General features: G+C 34.2%; 1 protein-coding gene across 1 annotated transcript in view; it reads left to right on the top strand.

Moving 5' to 3' along the window:
* LOC144969418 (uncharacterized) overlaps positions 1–20425 on the top strand; it is an 81258-nt gene that overhangs the window by 19198 nt on the left and 41635 nt on the right. Inside the window, exons 10-29 of the mRNA XM_078908529.1 lie at positions 176–359; positions 1112–1191; positions 1478–1630; positions 2285–2405; positions 3116–3235; positions 4370–4533; positions 5046–5135; positions 6130–6307; positions 7395–7531; positions 7798–7908; positions 9704–9955; positions 11450–11586; positions 12270–12456; positions 13557–13757; positions 14515–14612; positions 15648–15781; positions 16778–17068; positions 17623–17714; positions 19002–19372; positions 19889–20091. Of these exons, the coding sequence (XP_078764655.1) occupies positions 176–359; positions 1112–1191; positions 1478–1630; positions 2285–2405; positions 3116–3235; positions 4370–4533; positions 5046–5135; positions 6130–6307; positions 7395–7531; positions 7798–7908; positions 9704–9955; positions 11450–11586; positions 12270–12456; positions 13557–13757; positions 14515–14612; positions 15648–15781; positions 16778–17068; positions 17623–17714; positions 19002–19372; positions 19889–20091 (3304 nt within the window). The remainder of the gene's footprint in view (positions 1–175; positions 360–1111; positions 1192–1477; positions 1631–2284; positions 2406–3115; positions 3236–4369; positions 4534–5045; positions 5136–6129; positions 6308–7394; positions 7532–7797; positions 7909–9703; positions 9956–11449; positions 11587–12269; positions 12457–13556; positions 13758–14514; positions 14613–15647; positions 15782–16777; positions 17069–17622; positions 17715–19001; positions 19373–19888; positions 20092–20425) is intronic.

Here is a 20425-nt window from a genome sequence, read left to right as displayed (position 1 = left end):
GCTGTTAAAAGTTGCTGATTCCGAAGTTGTGTTAGACGAGGGGCAAGTTTGGATTTAATTTTTAAGGATAGCGAGCAAAATGTCTGAAACTAATAGATTAATAAAGTTGGTTCCACCAATATTGCCCAGATTTTTGGTAGTATTTTTTTACAAATGCATCCAATCTATTTCTCAGGTTGTACAATATAAGCAAACCACACGTCTTGAGGAAAAGAAGAAAAAGGCTCTGGATTTACATCTCAGTTTTATTGTAGATCAAACTGAAAAATACTCCTCCTGGCTCACAGCTGGCCTTCAGTCAGATAACAACATGAGTAAGGCTTCTTCTTTGGATTCTGATGGAAGTGATGCTGGGGATGGTAAGTGTTCTTTGCAACCGGATAGGAATTTAAGGAATCTGTGTTTTCAGTCGTTTATGTTACTTACAAGTGGTGAAGACGGGATGGTGTAAAAAAAAAAGGGGGGGGGGGGGGACATGTTTTTATAAGGAGGGTGATTTGACATGAGTGTTAAAATTGTTTTTTAACTACTATAGAAGTATAAGCATTAGTTGTAACATTTTATGAGTAGCAGCTCCCAATGCAAATTTCTTGTTTGATTTTGTGATAGATTTTGCTGGCAAGTTGTGTGTATGTGTGTTTTGTTGCACAGATGGAAACAATGTAGGATGGGAGTAAATTATTTTGGCAATTTTGGACCAGAAGCTTAAGTAAAAGATGTTACAAGTTTCTGCAATTAATATATTAACCACTTGTAGCCAAGCTCCCATTGCATCTGTGGGTAGTATGCCGACTGTACTGTACTGCTGCCTGAAAGGTGTCACAAGTGTTCACTTTAATTTTTGGTAGTTGTGGTTAGGGTTGCGACAGAATGTTTGCTGAATAATATGGGTCTATATAAGGGTTGCTCACATTCCACACAAAAGTTCTGAACAGCTTGAGTTCACTCAGCAGTGTTTGCATAGAATCTAGTGCTTTTTTAAAATCAGATTTTCAATTTGGAATATGTTTTTTTTAAAAATGGATTATGATTCAGTTGTTAAATTTGTACGGAAATTATTGTAAACTTCCTGTGACAATTTAACTAGTAATTTTCTTTTTATCCTCAATAGTTGAATTTCAGCCTGTCGGCACAGCAAGTGATGATGAAGAAACTATTGAAAAAGAAGAGAATGAAGCAGGAAGTGATGGAGTAAGTTTTGAATGTAGTTTTAAGAATTCATGCTCATTGCCTTAATTGTAAAGATGTTAAATTCACACTATATAAATACATTGGGAATGTGTTGACTAGGTTTTATTCTTATATCAGAGAGGAATGAATAAGATACAGGTGAATAGGTGCACGGTGCTACAGGAAAAGAAAGGGGCAAAGATTTTTTTTTTTTTTTTTTTTTTTTTTGTCTGTCTTGAACATACCTTTTTAAACAAAAATTTAGAAATTCTTCATTTATTTGTTGTTTTTTTTTTTGGTGTTGAAGGATGGAACGAAGGAAGAACTTGAGGCACTGAAAAAGGAGAGTGAATTGCCAATTGAAGACTTATTGAAGAGTTTGCCACAAGAGATGCTTGATATGCCATCAAGTGGCCTTGGATTTGAGGATGGTTCCAAAGAGAGTGAATCAGCAGAAAAGGTAAGGGAGATATACTGAGGGATCTCTTTTTTATGATATCGTGTATTGTGTATACAAGCACTCATCTCACCAGCAAAAGGAGTGGTGTTGGGCCCAGGTTAAGGTTAGACTTTTCTGAGCTCTAGGTCCATCCAGCATTATTTTGATCGCTGGGTCTGTTAGATCTGGTGGATCTACTTTGTCCTATCCAAAGGTTAGAAGGCATTGTTACCCACCATTTAATACTGCAGAAACTACTACTAGGATAAACTCTCCCTTGGTGGGGTTCCTTACCTCCCATAGTGGGCAGGGAGGCACTTACTGTGTCTTCTATCCCCTTGTATGTGTTTTCCAACATGCTTTCTGTTTTTGTCTTGGAATGAGATTTCTTGGTTTTTTTTCCTGGTCCTGGCCGGATACCATGGCTGAGAGGGAAACAATCAAATGTATAGTTAGTTTTGGGAGATATTTTTTTTCCTTGTCAACAGGTCTGATCATGTATTGTCTTGATATTGCTTTCTTTCGCTGAAATGAACCATTAATCTAGATTAAATGCATTTTTCTTATATTTGTACTAATTCATTGACTAACCTTACTTCAGTATGGATAATTACTTGCATGGATTAAATTATTTGACCATATAGCCATATATAGTCTTATGAATTGATTGTCTAGGAAAAAGACTGTGATTTCGACATTGAGGGTGAAGATGATTGTGATGAAGAAGAGACTTTGGATGAGCAAGAAAAACATGAGAAAGACTACACAGGCGAATTAGACGACCTTAAAGCTGAAGGTAATCTTTTTTAATTCATGAGAGAGGTGTGAATTTATCTATCTGGACAATGTTTATTACATGAGTAAATGTTAAGTGTTGCCTTATTTTTGTGTTCACTTCATTATAAACGTCTCTTATTTTACATTAAAAAAAAACAAACAAACTATTACTTAGAATAAAGGAAATATAACCCTCTCTGGATAGGGTCTTTTGTCCTTCCATTTAGTGCGCTCTCATATTTCTTTTTCTGTAAGACTGGTCATATTGGTAAAGTATGACATGACAATATAAAAGGGAACTGGTGGTTATAGACTTGATGCCATCGAGTAACTACTCTATTTGATCATTGGAAGACAGTTGATTCCATTTTTGTTGGTCTCAATAGAGATACCTGTTTTTTTTATTACATGAAAAGAAGAAAAAGAATCCAACAGTAATTGATGTAGTTCTGAATTAACTGACTTGCATATATATTGACAAGTAGGAATGTCACAGACAAATATTCCAATCAGTTGATGTTACAATATAGCGATAGAGTACAATTGTTTTTACTGATAAACCCTCAGTAAGAGCTATTATTTTAAATCATACCCAAAGGATAGTAGCAGTTGTCATTAATGCTATAAAAAAATGGGATTAACTTAGTTCAAAGGGATTATTTTATTATGACCTCAATATTTTTCAACATTGGCTAAAATAAGCTTTATTTTTGCTTACGTTCATTACAGGAGAACTCAGTGTAGAGGAATTGATGAAAAAGTATGCTGGTGCTTATGAAAGTGACTTTGAAATGCCAGAAGAGAGCTCTGAAGATGATGATGACAGCTCTGATGAAGAGGAATCATCAGGTACAGTCAAAGGAGTTTGGCTTATCCTCTTTTCCAGACTTTAAGACTCCACATTTTCCGTCCTTCACTTTTCCCTCCCTTAAACTTGCATTTTATCATAAGATTTTATAATTGACTTAGGAAACGAGGAATGATTGGCTGATTTTTAATTCAGTATTTTTCAGGCTTGTAAATCTTCAGATAATTGTCAGATTTCCGACAGTACGATTTTGCTTGATAAATTCTGTTAAGTACTGAAATAATAAAAAGAGTAAAAGTAAAAATATAATTCATAACGTCAAAATACAGAACCAACAAAAAGAAAATAAGAGTTTTATTTTGTGCCTCGAAAAAATTAAGTTTTTATTCGGTTCGAGCGCTGACTTTGTTTTTTTTTAAAAGGAAGAAAAAATAAACTTTTATTTGTCGCATCAAAGACAAAACAAACTAGTCAGCTTGGTATATTATTATCATTCCATCTTGTTGATTATCACCCACTGCACACTCCGTTGGCGTGGATGTATTCACTGCCTACTATGCCACGAGTCGTCGAACACATAAGTAGTCAATATCAACTAACACACACAGCGTGTGTTGGACCAGGCCGTTTCTCTCTATTTTGCTACCAACACACACATTTTTCTGTTTGACTATCTCCGGTCCTTCGCTTTTTTGGTTTCAGTTTGAATGTGAACCGGAATGATGAATGCGGAAAAAAATAATTTTCTTCGAAAAGCGGAAGTTTAGTTGTTCACGATTGTGATTGTTAAAATTTTTCAGACTTTTTGACTTAAGTCTTTAAGATCAGAGCACTGAATCATATTAGTTTTTAATATGTAACCATTTGAGTGTATCCTTCATAGCAGGATTCTTTGCTTGTGTCTGGATGGAACTTTAGTCAAGTCAAAATAGGCCCATTTATGGATTGCTCATGGAATTTTATGATCCCTGTGTGGACAAGTCCCCTATGTCTTTTTCTATGATACTTTTAACTCATATCTACAACTTTTCCTCTATCATCTTCCTTTTTACTGGCGCTTAAAGGTGTCACAAGTGCATAAAACCCCTGAAAATAAAACATTGAATTGGTAATATTTGTATTGAATTTTGATCAAATTTACAATATAATTTTATGAAAATTTAATTTGATTTCAGGATCAGAAAAAGAAACTGGGGAATCTGAAGAGGAAGAAGATGAGGAGGAGGCAATGGATGATGATAAAAATAGTAATGAAGCTGCCTCTGATGTTGGCAAAGAAGCTGTGGGTCTTGAATTCCTGGTGAAAGAGGAAGGAACAGTGTCACAGCCAGAGCAAAAGGTATTGAAATGTTTAATTTATGCATGCACAGTGCCGGCCGGCAACCTTACATTAAAAAATGCATATTCGTTCATTGTATGCATTATTCAAAATCTCTATTTAAGTTAAAGAAAATAATGCCTTTTAGTCTACTGAAACACTTTTAGTTTCATGACTTGGAAGTTCATAATATATTTGGTTGGGACATATCAGACTTGAAAGTTGATTATGAAAGGCGATACTATTTATATTTTCAATAAAGTGATAGTTCATTCCATTTATTCATCAATTTAGATCTCAATTATAATATTGCTCTTCCAGTTTAATGGCCTATCCTTGAAATTTACACTCATTATTATTGTGCCAACCATAATATAATATTTGGTTCTGAATAATATGAATATAAATTATTATATGATTATAATAATACTGATGATAATAATAATAGTAATATTAATAATTATGATGACGAAAATGATGTGCTGGACATTGTAATGCATATTTAGCTTATTTTTTCTTTTTTTTTTTTTCAGGATGAAAAGGGACCTGGGAAAGAATTCAATGATATTGCCGCTGCAGCTCAAAGTTTACAACCTAAGGGTTACACCCTAGAAACGACAGAGGTAGTTATTTTTTTGTATTTGGTAAATTATGACAATATTTTTTATGGTGGATGGAGGAGACCCTGTCAGTATAAGGAAACTTTTGTTCCCTTATTTTATTTTATTTTTTTGGTGGGAGGAGGTGTCATCTATCCTTTTTCCTTTCCCTATTACACGGCTTTGTGTTTTGTTTTGAAATTGATCATTTAAGAAGGGGGGGGGGGGGGTGGTGAAAGGTGAAATTCATATTTTTTTGTCTCAAATTCCTATTTTCAGGCGTTCCGATTCCCCTTTTGGAATTTGAAGGGTTGGCAGGTTTGATATTATAAGCTCAATCCAAATCTGATATTTTATTGTCAAATTTCAATGCTTGCAACTAAGGAGTTATCTTTACCCACTGATCAGATAGTGTGTGTGACTTCAAAGTTGATTTTCTTAAAACTTGGTTTTACACTCTCCTAATTCAAATGTTCAAATCTTGGAAATAAGTATTTATGAGTATAAATGAGTATAAATTATAGCATTAAATAGTCTTTGCGAAGGTACAATCATAGCGTCCAACAGCAGGACAGTCCCGATTTGGCAATCTGAGACAAATTTAAGAAAAGAATTGGACTGTTTAATTGTATGGAAATGACCCTTGCATATCCCAGGATTATGCATTTTTGGCTTGCAAATTAAAACAAGGAATGGTTCTTAATCTGGATTATATTTTAATAGTTTAAACATACTGCTGTTTTGGATCATGACTGTCTTGTGCGTTTGGGTGTCTGGTGTCCCATTTTAGCTAACCCAAAACGACAAAGCCAGACTTCATACCATTTTGAGCCAGCGGGTCACAATTCTGTAAGGATTCTTTTACAGTATGTTTGTTCCTCACATTACTTTATATATTGTTCATGTTGTATTTTGAAGTGAAAAGGTAATTGGAGACGGAGGACGATATCCCTAATTTCTCATAACGGTGAAAAATTTTAAAAATTGTTAACTTTGTTCTATCATCAAAATACTATAGGTGAAGACCAAGGTTCCTTTTCTGCTGAAACATACCTTACGAGAGTACCAGCATGTTGGGTTGGATTGGCTGGCAACAATGCATGACAAGCGACTGAATGGTATTCTTGCCGATGAAATGGGACTTGGGAAAACTATACAAACCATAGCTTTACTTGCTCATTTGGCTTGTGAAAAGGGTAAGATTTTGGAGATTCATATTATTGCATTTATTTTTGTAGAGTCAAACCTTGGTTAGGCAATTTTATAGGATAATGTTAGAAAGCACCAATTGGAATTCTCAAGCTTATTTTCAGGTTAGGACTCCCTCTTGCCTATTAAATTAGGTTCAATTTAAATATACTAAGATTTCGATGGCAATGTTAAATAAAATTTATTTTAAATATTTATTTTTTAATTCTATTTATTTTTCAATTAATTGAATTCAATTATGAATCGAGAAACATACTGCCGGCATTTTCTTCAGTAAGTAAGTCTTATGCAAAATTCAATGATAAGCTAAGACCTCAATGAGGCAAGCCTGGCTAATACAGATTTAACCATTATATACTGATTTTAGGCAGTTCGGATTTGGTCAAGTTAGATTCATTTTATTTTTTCTCCAGACTTGGATTTTTTATTATAATTTTGGATAGAAATTAATGGAAATATGGCAATTGGCTTTCGTCATGGATATCTGTAGATTATACACTATGCCAGTTCCAAACCATCTCACAATGCTATTTTAGGTCAATTCAGTTTTTTTTTCTCTTTAAGTTTGGATTTTCCTCTCTATGTCAGGTCTGTTCTTTTAAAATTATTTCACAATTGTCAGTGTCTATAAGGTTGTCCGGCTAGGTGTATGTGACTACAAGTACAACTACAAATATTATAAATCATGACGTCTTTTGATGTAACAATTTTTGTTTAGATAAATTAGGCTTGATCATCCAGTTTGTCTAACTAGGGTGTAAAAACCTTATTAGAATGTTTTGCCCGATTGTTTTTCATAGATAAAACTTTTTTTGCCTTTGAATATGTCCGAGTGCTGTTTTATATTGTGCACTGTTTCCCTACAGAGGAGGGCTTGCATCTGATTGTGCACTCACCTTCTGAGCAGTGGTCAAACTTGACAGGTTCAACTGTGCTTAAGATTTTATTCTAGATTTTGATGCAATTAATTTTGTTGTCTCATTAAGATAATTATAAGATACATTCTCAATACTCCTGATGCTTTCTGTCTCTCATTCAGTTAACAATTTTTGTATGTTACGTTTCATTTTCCAGGAATATGGGGTCCCCATTTGATAGTCGTTCCCACCAGTGTGATGCTGAATTGGGAGATGGAAATTAAAAAATGGTGTCCAGCTTTTAAGATACTCACTTATTATGGAAGTATCAAAGAAAGAAAATTGAAGAGACAGGTAAACAACAGACTAATATTTTAGTTCCAAATTCATCACAGTGCAGACCTTGTAAATAGCACGAGATTCAGTATTATTTAGAAGTAACTGGTATACAATGCTCTTTGTAACTGTTTACTATGATTAAGTCAGCATTTGTTTGATGACAATCTGAGCAGTGATTTTAACCATTTGCTTGTTTTTTTGTTTTTTTTTTGTTTTTTGTTTTTTAATGGAATCAGGGAATATAAATGAACTGATTAAATTGAAATAAATTTTGCTTTCAGGGTTGGACCAAGACCAATGCATTCCATGTGTGCATAACTTCCTACAAACTAGTTGTGCAAGATCATCAGGCATTCCGACGGAAGAAATGGAAATATTTTATACTTGATGAAGTAAGAAGCTAATGAAATTGTTTATATACGAAATAAGGGTGATCTCTTTTTCCAAAGAAAAGTGATCTACATCACAAGTATTAAGCCATTTAAGTGAAAAAGAAAAGAAAAATGACATGCAAGTCAAAATGCAAGCCTGAAATATTTTCTGCAGGGCTTGGGTGTAATGTATTAAAAAAAATTCTGTATTCATGGGATGTTCTGTAAATTAAACATTGGTTTAGGTGTTTGATTAGATTTTAAAGATAAAAATAGTTACACTAACTTTTGATGTCGGCATAACATTTGTGATTGTTCATCAAGCACTATTATTTTAGGAGTACAATATTACTTGTAATCTGTTTTTGTATATTGTGTAACATTAAAGTCACTGGGTGGGATTCCTGACCTCCCATAGTGAGCAGGGAGGCACTTACTGTGCCTTCTATTCCCCAATATCTGGTTTCCAACATGTTTTCTGTCTTTCTCTTGGAATAAGACTTGGTTTTGACCTGGCCTTGGCTGGATACCCTGGAGGGGAGGGAAACAGTCAAATGTATAGTTTGGCAGATGATATTTTTTGTCTTGTAAATCATCTCTCTGTTATGCACTGTATTATTTATTTTTGTTACATATTTATGATTTGTAAACATTTATTTTGATTGTGTTCCTCTTAGTCGGGACCTGTGTTTCTGTCAGGATGAGACTTTTAGGTGATCTCAAACTAAGTACACTGATAGTGTTTACTTGGAATTTACATCTGTTCCCTATTTGAACTATTCCCCTTGTCTTACTTTTTCTTGGGTGCTTTAATTGTGAGCGGGTGGTTGGATGGGAGCATCACCCTTGAATCATATACCTATGATGTTCGCATGGGTGTACGATCCGATAGTGATGTCGTTTCTTCTTCTCTTTACTAGCCTATCCTGCTTCTTTGGTTTGTGATTGTATTTTTGACAGGGGATATTTTTTTTTCTGTAAATCTTCTGCCTGTTTGTTCTTGGTTATTTATAATTTAGCTTATGATATCTTTAGGTTATGATTTTGATTTACATTTGTCCTATTTTTGTTAGATTGCTTGTTTTTTTGTTTCAGCGGTCTCTCATATAACCTCAATTGTGTTGGAAGAGACCTAAAGCAACAAACAAACAAAAAAAACAAGCTTTAATTGTAATTCTAGAACTTATTACTATCCCATTTACTTTCTTTTTACTGTTGCTGATATGACCTAAATGCGTTGCAAGCGTCATAAAGTCCTTAAAAACAAACAAAACTTAATGAAAGTCAGTGTAATATGGTCTTCTGACCTCCCATGGTAGGTAAGAGGTCACTTGCTGTGTCTTCTATCCCCCTTATGTTTTGGGAGGTGATATTCTTCCCCTGTAAATCATCTTTCTGTTCTGTATTGATCATTGAAATTTGTTTTGAACATATCATGTAAAAACATTTGAGTGTATTCCACTCAGTGGGATCCTGTGCTGGTGTCTGGATGAGATGTTTAGGTGATCTCAAGCTTAGCACATTGATGGCATGCTCTTGGAATCTAAATCTATTCTCTATTTAAACCAATTCTCCTTTTTCTTACCTTTTCTTGGGTACGTTCTAGAATTTTTGGACCATCTAATCCTATTTTCTTCTTTTTACTGGCGCTAATATGACCTAAAAATTTATGTTGCAAGCTCTGTAAAACCCTTTAAAACAAAAACAATATGTTAAGCTGCTGTTCTTTAATCGACGACCCTCATATACAGCTGCTATTTTTCTTTTAAGTTCCATAGAAATATTTACTCATTTGAAATATCATTTGTGTTTTCAGGCTCAAAATATCAAGAACTTTAAGTCACAGCGTTGGCAGATGCTGCTGAATTTTTCAAGTCAGAGGAGACTTCTTCTGACAGGCACACCTCTTCAGAATTCCCTGATGGAGTTGTGGTCTCTCATGCATTTTCTGATGCCTAATGTTTTCCAGTCTCATTCTGAATTCAAGGAGTGGTTTTCAAATCCCTTAACTGGCATGATTGAAGGAAGTCAGGAATACAACGAGAGCTTGGTCAGACGACTGCACAAGGTATGTATTTATTTATACAGTGAGTTTGGAAGTGGAATTGCTTTTTCTTTTTCTTTTTTTTTTCAATCCATACAAGAGGCTGTCCAAAAGGTCATTTTGTTAACACTTGCCATAAAAATACTAAGATATTTAGAAATACTATCAGTTTCTTTGGGTTGAATAATGAAAAATAATCCAAAAACTGATGATCTAGTATCAAAATTATAGTAGTTATAGTTTTAGTGTTGAAAACCTTTGAGAAACTATTTCTGCTATTCCATTGGTGCTAGACTGTCACCTTTTTGATTTATTTTTCATTGCTAAACCAGAGTTGCCAAGTGCCCCGTAACTTCTGTGGCAGCCAGGGGAACACTGTGCTTGCCATGGAGTAACGGAAATGGCCTAAAATCATTACCATCCTCGATGGTCAATCAATTCAATCCACATTTTGTGTGTCTTATTAGTCCCTTCAAAGTCTATGCAGTTGATTTCAGATAATATATTTTACGGGAGTCGAGGTCAATGACTGAGGCATTATTTTATTATATGTTGTCTCCATTACATAGGGTCAATGACCGAGATATGAGTAGTATCATTATGTACTGTCGACCACCCTCCCTATTTAATTTTGGCAGTGTGTAATTGGGTGTGTGTTGGATGGGGTGAGGGGGGGGGGGTTCCTGTCAAGGCTAAATCCATCCATTCAATGATTTGCTCTATCACTGTCAGCACCCGTGTCCTCTAAGATTATTCTTCTACCCCCTTTTTAATCTCCAATCAATTGCAAATTTTTACACATTTTATACTGTTATCATATGAGTTCTTTTGGATGTATATATTGTGGCAATTACCACAGAGATCTTCTATGACTGTCATATATGAGCAAGTAGGTAAGAAAATGATAGTTTTAAATAGTGCTGTGCTGAGGACTGATCTCACGGTTCCTAAGCTTTGCCTAGTTCGTATACTAGTTCGCCTCTCTTACACACTTTCTTCCACTTAGCGGTTCTACTGCCATCTGCTGCAGTCCACATTTCCCATTGTCTGAGGATTCTTCGAGAATGTCCAATGTCGAAAGAGAACCGGTTCTTAGAACTGGAACTGGTCATTGCTGTTCTCATTTTAAGAGCCGCAGAACCGCAGTCCTTAAACATGCTTGTGACCCCTGGCACTAGTTTTACGTGCTCTTGTGGTTTTAAATTATACACATGAGCTCATTAACTATTGTCTAGATGTTGTCTGTAGGTCTAAATATAAATAGACTTGAAATGCCACTGAAATGAATATTAGTTGCCCCCCAAATGGAATTTGACAAGTTGGCAGATCTGCTCAACACAAGAGAAACTGATAAGGAAAACTTTCCATAGCTTTTCAAAATAATGTAGTGGAATATTTTTGTGGCGATTGTTACGAAAATGGCCCTTTGCACAGCCTCTTTTATAAATATAAATATTTTTTGTATAATAGTATTTAAAAAATGACAAACACCAATTCCATAACTGTTTTCTTCTTCAGGTTTTGAGGCCTTTCCTTTTACGGCGACTTAAGAATGAAGTAGAAAAGCAAATGCCTCAGAAGTTTGAGCATGTTGTCATGTGTCGTCTATCCAAACGGCAACGTTTCCTTTATGATGACTTCATGTCACAGTCCAAGTAAGTACAAATAAAAAATTTAGTCAAGATTCAATGTCGTACAAATTAATTATAGAAATTTACCTGGCCTCTTATTAAATGATTTCATGTTTTATCTATATATGACTTAAATAGAGCTGCTGTAAAAGATATCCACTCATATCCGGTTACCTGGGACAATATTTGGAATGAATGATTAATTAAAATATAAATGGCCCAATGAATGATCATCTGTAAACTTATCTTTTTTTCTTCTCATTTTGATCATTTAGTTGGATATAAATTATTCTCACCAGCTATTTATCTTTGGATTGCTACTATAAAACATCATTTAGCATTGTAAATGGGGTTATATGAAAAATCCAAACATTACATCCATAAGATTCATCTAATCAGGTTAAACAGTAACTTGCTTTACTGTTTGGGTGAATCATAGAATCACTAGTGATTGTGATAAGTCATGGCGACGGAGGCCAACATTTATGGTGATTATTGTACGCCATGAGGACAATGAAATTAATGTTGGGGTCATCAAAGGCTTTTCATGTAGGCTTTGACTGCATGTGACAAAATAGGATGCAGCTACTAATTGTGTATTGTAAAGCTCTTTGAGCATGTGTTGTGGATATTGAACTGTATTTCATAGTGTTATGGTTGAGACATATCCCTTTTATTCAGTATATATATGATCTTTGTATCCTCAGAACCAAAGAGACACTTGCAAGTGGACATTTCATGAGTGTAATCAATATCCTAATGCAACTTCGTAAAGTTTGCAATCATCCTAATCTCTTTGACCCCCGACCTGTGATATCACCATTCAAAATGGAAGGTATTGTGTATAGAACTGCCTCACTTGTGGCGAATGCACTTTCTTACAATCCTTTCAAGGTAAGAAAAATTTTAATTCATTTTGAGTTGTACCACTTATCTTACTTACATTGTTACATACATTTTGTGATACTTGATATTATACTTAAAAATAATCTTTTCCGGTCAAGAAAAATACAGACATAAATGGGTAAAAAAAATTATTGAAATTTAGTGCAAATTATATTTGGACGCTTTTAAGGACAAGTAGGCTATCCCAGATTTTACAGTTTTGAGAAAATCAACATTGAAGATTTCGATCTCATAAAATGTCCAATTACTCGAATACTATTCAATGTTTTTTTTCAAAACTTTCTGTGTGGAATGATAATTGTACTTGACAATGATAGTCATAAAAGAAAGCAACAAATACATTACAGAATTCTCTTATTTTATTAAAAACAAGTGGGTTGGCCGAGTTGTCCATATTTAAACAGCATCACTGAGCAAAGAATTTACATTATATAATAAGGGCTATCCCACCCAACTTGCACATCAGGCCATCCCTAGTTAAATGGGCTATCCCATCTTACACATGGACATGTATGTTGCTAAATAATGGGCTGTCCCTCTCACACATGCAGTCAATTTAATCAATTTTCCTACATTAAACACATGTTTATTGCTTTAAATTATATTTTTTATGCGACTAAACACATTACACTGACAATTGAAAAGCAAAACATTATCTGATATGATGGCATTGTTGTTTGGTGGGGAGTTTTCTTCATTCAGTCGTGAATTCGTTGACATGTACTTCCGTGTTGAAGCCATGTTTGAAGGGTTAGCCCACTTACACTTATGTACACATTGTGTTTTCGGTTAAAACACAAGGCAGTTTATACCGATAACGAAGCAAATAATCGAAATTGATGTGAAACCTTTTCAGGGGGTAGGGCAACGCCCCCTTTTGACCTCTACGTAATTATTTAAAAAACCGAAAAATCTGGGATAGCCCACTTGTCCTTAAAAGCGTCCATTTGTAGCATGAGATGAATACACAATCTGGTGTCAAGATAATTATTTGAACTGTTTTCTTTTATTTGAGGTGACATTTTAAAAATTTATATCGCCTCTGTTTTCTAATTGCATTTTGGACTGAATTTATTCTTTCCTCCTAGGATGTCGACATATATTCTTTATACCCAAGCCTGGCAGACATGGAGACGGATCTTCCAGCTTTTGTTGCTGAGAGGGTGAAGAAACTGCAAGCTCCAAAAAAACTGATTGAAGAAATAGATAGTTGGCCAGCACCAGAACCCAGACCTCCTCCAGGGCAGCTCAAGAATTTGAAATTAGCATCTTCAGCTGCCCTTCAACCAGTGAGTGTTGTTTTTGTATTTGATGATCATATTCTGCTTACTGCTATTACTTACTAGCCTTTTAACAGTGGTTTTGGTATGATATGGGACATTACCTTGCAATTCATGATCCACCTATGATTTCGCATTGGTTAGTGCTGGGTATATGATGTCGTTTTGCTTACTTTGACTAAGCATATCTATATTTGGTTTGAGATTGTATTTTTGAATGGGAGTATAATTTTATTTTTTTTTTGTATTAATCTTCTTCAGTCATGTTTGTTCTTGATTATTTCATCAATTAAGCTTATTGTACATCTTTCATGTAGTTATTAAATTTTCATTTACATTTTACTATTTTGGTGGAATATATTGCATTTTTTTTTCGGGTGTATCAGAGTCACTTACGTATAACTTACATTTCAAATGTGTTTTTGGAATCAGGACGCTAGCAACAAACAAACAAAATAGCCTTTTAACAATTTGTAAGCAGTTATCTCATAATGAGTAATAGTAAATAATTGTGGTTAACAGTTACACTTGTCAATTACAGACTCGCCAACCAGTATGATTTCGCTTATTTTAAGTGCTTTGAGGCTTAAAATATGATGTGCGTTTATGACAAGTGGACATGACAAAGATGGACATATGGATTAGAAGTTTGAAAGGATAAATCAGATAGATGATTGATAAAAGAGAATGGAAAAAAGAAGTTTAAATAATGAAACTTTAATAATTTTTTTATTTTGTCATTTTAAAATTTCTTCATTATTTACAGTCAGAAAGTGTTTCGCTTGGAGCTCTGAATTCAAAAACATCATCATCCAGCACCATCAAAGCAACAGTTGCACCTACTGTACAGTCTTCTCAATGTAAGTGCTATTTAAAAATTTTCATTTACATTTAATACTTATTTTGGGTGGAAATCATAATATAAGCAAAAAAATACTTTCCCTTTAGTTCCTGGCCTGCCATAGTGGGCAGGGAGGCACTTACTGTGTCTTTTATACCCCCTTTATCTGATTTCCAACATGCTGTCTTTGTCTTGGAATCAGCTGACTTGGGTTTTGCCCTGGCTGGGAGGGAAACAGTCAAATGTATAGAGTTTTGGGAGATGATATTTTTTGTCTTGTAAATCAGTTCTCTGTTATGCATTGTATTAATTATTTGTGTTATAGTAAAATTATAATAATTTGTAAATATTTGAGTGTTTTCCTCTTAGTGGGAACCTGTGCGTGCTTGTGTCTGGAAGAGACGTTTAAGTGATCTCAAACTAATTACACTGATAGTATGCTCTTGGAATCCACACCTGTTTCCTATTTGAATCGGCGGGTGGTTGGATGGGAGCATCACCCTTGAATCATATACGTATGATGTTCGCATGGGTGTACGATCCGATAGTGATGTCGTTTCTTCTTCTCTTTACTAGCCTATCCTGTCTTTGTTTGTGATTGTATTTTTGGGTTTTTTTTTTTTGATGTATAATCTTCTGCCTGTGTGTTCTTGGTTATTTATAATGTAGCTTATGAATCTATTGGTTATGATTTTGATTTACTTTGTACTTATTTTTTTGAGTGTTAGATTTCTTCCTTTTTTGTTTTCAGCGGTCTCATATAAGCTCAATTGTGTTGGAAGAGACCTAAAGCAACAAACAACAACCTATTTGAATCAATTCCCCTTTGTCTTACTTTTTCTTGGGTGCATTAACTTTTTACTATCCTATTTTCTTCCATTTTACGGGTGCTGATATGACCTTAATGTGTTGCAAGCGCCATAAAACCCTTAAAACACAGACTTTCCATTAAAAAGAAGTTTACTTTTGGTAAGTGAATTATCAAACTCAATTACATTTTCCTTATTTATCTGCGTCCCTTGAAAACACAATGTATTGCTACTCTCCATTGCAAAAAGTATACTCTTCCCATCCAATGGTTTGGTCCCATCTTTGCCTCTCCCCACGTCAAACACAACATCCGGTGCATCCTCTGTGTCATCAACATCAGCTGCTATTGCCCAAGCCAAACTAATTTCCTCCCAGTTACAAAGTGAGTATTAAAGATCTATAAATTGCCACATAAGACAAATTGCTCTCTTTAGATTTTTTAAAATGCCATTTTACCTTGTCACAAAACGAAATTGTTTTATGTTTCATAAGATTGTAGGTGACTTGAGTAAAACCAGATTATCAGTTTTGAAACTTATAACCAATCCTGTCATCATATCAGTGTGTATGTTTGGTAGTTTTTTGTCTTTTATATCATGTCTGTTACGCATTGTATTCATTTTGTGTGTTTTATATATATATATATATATAATAATTTGTAAACATTTGATTGTTTTCCTCTGCGGGTGGTTGGATGGGAGCATCACCCTTGAATCATATACCTATGATGTTCGCATGGGTGTACGATCCGATAGTGATGTCGTTTCTTCTTCTCTTTACTAGCCTATCCTGCTTCTATGGTTTGTGATTGTATTTTTGACAGGGGATACTTTTTTTTTTCTGTAAATCTTCTGCCTGTTTGTTCTTGGTTATTTATAATTTAGCTTATGATATCTTTAGGTTATGATTTTGATTTACATTTGTACTATTTTTGTTGGATTGTTTGTTTTTTTGTTTCAGCGGTCTCTCATATAACCTCAATTGTGTTGGAAGAGACCTAAAGCAACAAACAAACAAAAAAAAATTGTTTTCCTCTAAGCGGGGACCTGTGCTTGTGGCTGGATGAGACTTTTAGGTGATCTCAAACTAAGTACACTGATAGTGTGCTATTGGAATCCACATCTGTTTCCTATTTGAATCAATTCCCCTTTGTCTTACTTTTTCTAGGGTGCATTAATCTATGAGAGGCCTTTCACTGCAATTATTATTATTATTGTTACTATTATTATTCTGATTATTATTATTATTATTATTATTATTATTATTATTATTGTTATTGTTATTGTTATTATTATTATTATTATTATTATTATTATTATTATTATTATTATTATTATTATTATTATTATTATTATTATTATTATTATTATCTTCACAGGTGGTCTGCTGCATTTAGTTCAAACATCATCGGGTCATCAAGTTATCACAGTTGCATCTACCTCAACATCATCCTCAACTTCATCTAATCCCATCACCACGTCCATGTCGTCATCAGTGTCATCTCTTTTAACATCATCTTCATCCTCCTCATCCTCATCAAATGTGTCAGTGTTGAAGATTTCATCTTCATCTGGGTCTCAGGAAAAGCCTGTGATGAAAGTTACCCCATTTGTCGTCTCTTGTACAGACTCGGGATCACCTACTCCATCAGTATCAACTAAAAAATCAGGTATGTTGTGCGAGATTTATTTCTGAGGTTTAAAAAGGAAAGGAAAACTGGATGCACTTTTCCTTTGTAAAAAGTGAAATATGGAGATTTGTCCGCACATTGAATTACAATGAAGTTTAATATTAATACCAACCAGACTTTCTGTCACAACTTAAAGATATGACAATCTTTTGACTACTACTTTGAGGCTTGGCAAGGGTAAGATCAAATACAGTGAAGTCAGTATGTTGATTACATATTCTAAGTAATATTTATGCCAAAAATTAATGTACTATAAGCAGGTGTCTGAAGTGATATCTAAATTTTTCCTGGCATTCTCCATAAATACTGAAATATATCAAAACATTTTTTCTAAAAAATAACCAAAGCTAAAGGCAAGCTTATGGGGATGACTAAATTACCAGATCAATTAATTGAAAGTTATGTCAATTTTGAAGATTTGGCGTAGGGATTTATGATTAAAATGTGAATTCCAAAACTATTTCATAATTCATAATTTCATATTTATAAAATGTTACAAATCCTTCAATTTCATGAATCTAACATTTTTTCAGGATGTTCAGATACAACTTCTGTATCAAAGATGTCAGATTCTCATTTGGATAAGTTACCTAAAAAACCTGTAAATAGATCGGAGCTTTTCCTGGTAAGTTTTGTCAATTGTTTTATTATTTAGTTATTGTACACTTTATTACTAGATAATACAATGATATTAACTGCTTGGTCATAAGGATATTTTACTTCGTACTATATTCACTTGTATTAATTTGCGGGTGGTTGGATGGGAGCATCACCCTTGAATCATATACCTATGATGTTCGCATGGGTGTACGATCCGATAGTGATGTCGTTTCTTCTTCTCTTTACTAGCCTATCCTGCTTCTTTGGCTTGTGATTGTATTTTTGACAGGGGATATTTTTTTCTGTAAATCTTCTGCCTGTTTGTTCTTGGTTATTTATAATTTTGGTTATGATTTTGATTTACGTTTGTACTGTTTTTGTTAGATTGCTTGTTTTTTTGTTTCAGCGGTCTCTCATATAACCTCAATTGTGTTGGAAGAGACCTAAAGCAACAAACAAACAAAAACTTGTATTAATTTAAATACTCTAGAAATCTTTATGCATATTACGAGATACAGTTAATTAATGCTGCTCTGTAGTACACATTAGGTAGACGGATAAGGCCTTTTTGAAAGCTTCCATGTTGGGCGTGCAGACAGTTGTTAACACTAATGATGTTATTCCTAGTTGTTTATTGTTTTTGGATTGTCACCTTCAATTCTGATACACTGAATTACCATATTGTTTCTATTGAGCATACCATAGAAAAATAACTGTAGAGATATCAGAGAAGAGAAAAGAAGCTAAATGTGTCTGCAAGCTATTGAACTATTGAACTTTTTACCACCTTCACTGCGTTAAAAAATCTAAATGCTTTCTTGTTGCCACTTTTATAACGCTAAAGATTTTGTAACCCCACTACCCCATTATGGTATTGTTTTTGGATGAATCAGAAAATTGCATGAAATTGTGGTTTAATTTGAATTGATATGCTTCTGATAAGAATAAATGTGGCTTCTTTAACTTAAACTACAGAAGTCACATTTCGTAACTCCCATTTTTTAAAAATTCAAATAAGATTTTCAGCATGTTGCATTAGAACAAAAGTGTTTGATTGAATTTGTCCTTGTTTTAAGCTTATTTTAATGATTGACAAAACGCTATTACATCTCAGGCTTTACTACCATATTTTGTGACATTCTTTTAGCAGTTTTCATTTGTAGAGAAAATTGAAATGTTTCAGCAAGGCTTTGCTTTTTATAAGATCTTGGATTAGGAATTATGAAATTCATGTCCACTAAATGCTAGGGCCAAGATTCTAAAATGTATTGAAAGATCTGACTAATAACATTTTTTCTTTCTTCGATAATAGGAGTCTTTATATCGCAAAAAGGAAGAAAGGAGACGACATATTTTGTCTCATATGGCAAGGGTGAATCAACAGAAATGCTCAGCTTCTCCTGTCATGGGTCCAGATACACGCACACATCTTCAGTGTTTCCAGCATCTCAGTTCCAACTCCACCTCACCAAGTAATTCATCTTCCAGCAAGGCAGCAAAATCTCAAACCGAGATTGCATTTAGATGGTGTGGTGGAGAGGGTTATGTCAACTGCTTGTTTGCACAAGATAGAACTATCAACCACAATCATCCTAATGTATTTTGGAGAGAGAGTTGCCATCTTGTTAAAGCAGTTCGTTCTCCTGAAGATCATATTAAAGAATTGCATAACATTCTCCACAGGTAATTTATTATTTTACATAATTTTCCCCCCTTGTCTTACTTTTTCTTGGGTGCTTTGATTGTTAGAATATTTTGACTATTCCATTTTCTTCCTTGCGATGAAATGACCTAAATATGTCGCATGCGGCCGTAAAACCATTTAAAAAGAAAAACGAAAAATTTATATTGCTATTGTAAGTGTGGATCTTTTGTCAGATGTCGTTTATTTATTCAATTTGTCAAAACACTTTTTGACTGTATTCCCCCTCCAGTGGTGACTAAATGGGCACAAACGACAAGTTAGATTTTTTTTAAATAGACACTCAGAGTAGAGTGATAGAGAAAAAATATTGTTATTGAGAAAACCTGGTCCTTGGGTATTCAGGCAGCGGGATTTGAGGTGGAAACCACTATAATAAATGTTAAATGAAAATGACCATGCTTTATAAATGGGATGTATATGTTTTTGTTGTCAACCTTATGTCAATGATTGTATATCTGTACCAGTGAATGTCATTTGCAAATTTCTATTTCTAGGTTTGTATTTGTGACGCCACCTGTAATATCTCCCAACATCAAATTTCACATATCCCACCCAAACCACTCTACTGATGTCAAAATGGAATGGTGTGAGTCTCACCTGAAACCATACATTCATCAGCATTCCGCTAACCTTCATCCCATACAATTACGGACTCTAGTCCAATTCCCTGAGCCAAGGCTTATACAGTATGATTGTGGTAAGTAGAGCTAATTTTTACTTTTTGATGTCATTTTCTGTCTCATCTAATTTTTGCATAATCGGGTGGTTGGATGGGAGCATCACCCTTGAATCATATACCTATGATGTTCGCATGGGTGTACGATCCGATAGTGATGTCGTTTCTTCTTCTCTTTACTAGCCTATCCTGCTTCTTTGGTTTGTGATTGTATTTTTGACAGGGGATATTTTATTTCCTGTAAATCCTCTGCCTGTTTGTTCTTGGTTATTTATAATTTAGCTTATGATATCTTTAGGTTATGATTTTGATTGACATTTGTACTATTTTTGTTAGATTGCTTGTTTTTTTGTTT

Source organism: Berghia stephanieae, chromosome 3, assembly GCF_034508935.2.
Source record: "Berghia stephanieae isolate SIO BIC M18660-M18661 chromosome 3, UCSD_Bste_1.3, whole genome shotgun sequence".
Taxonomy (NCBI): Eukaryota; Metazoa; Mollusca; class Gastropoda; order Nudibranchia; family Aeolidiidae; genus Berghia; species Berghia stephanieae.
This window is presented reverse-complemented; position numbering and strand designations above follow the sequence as displayed.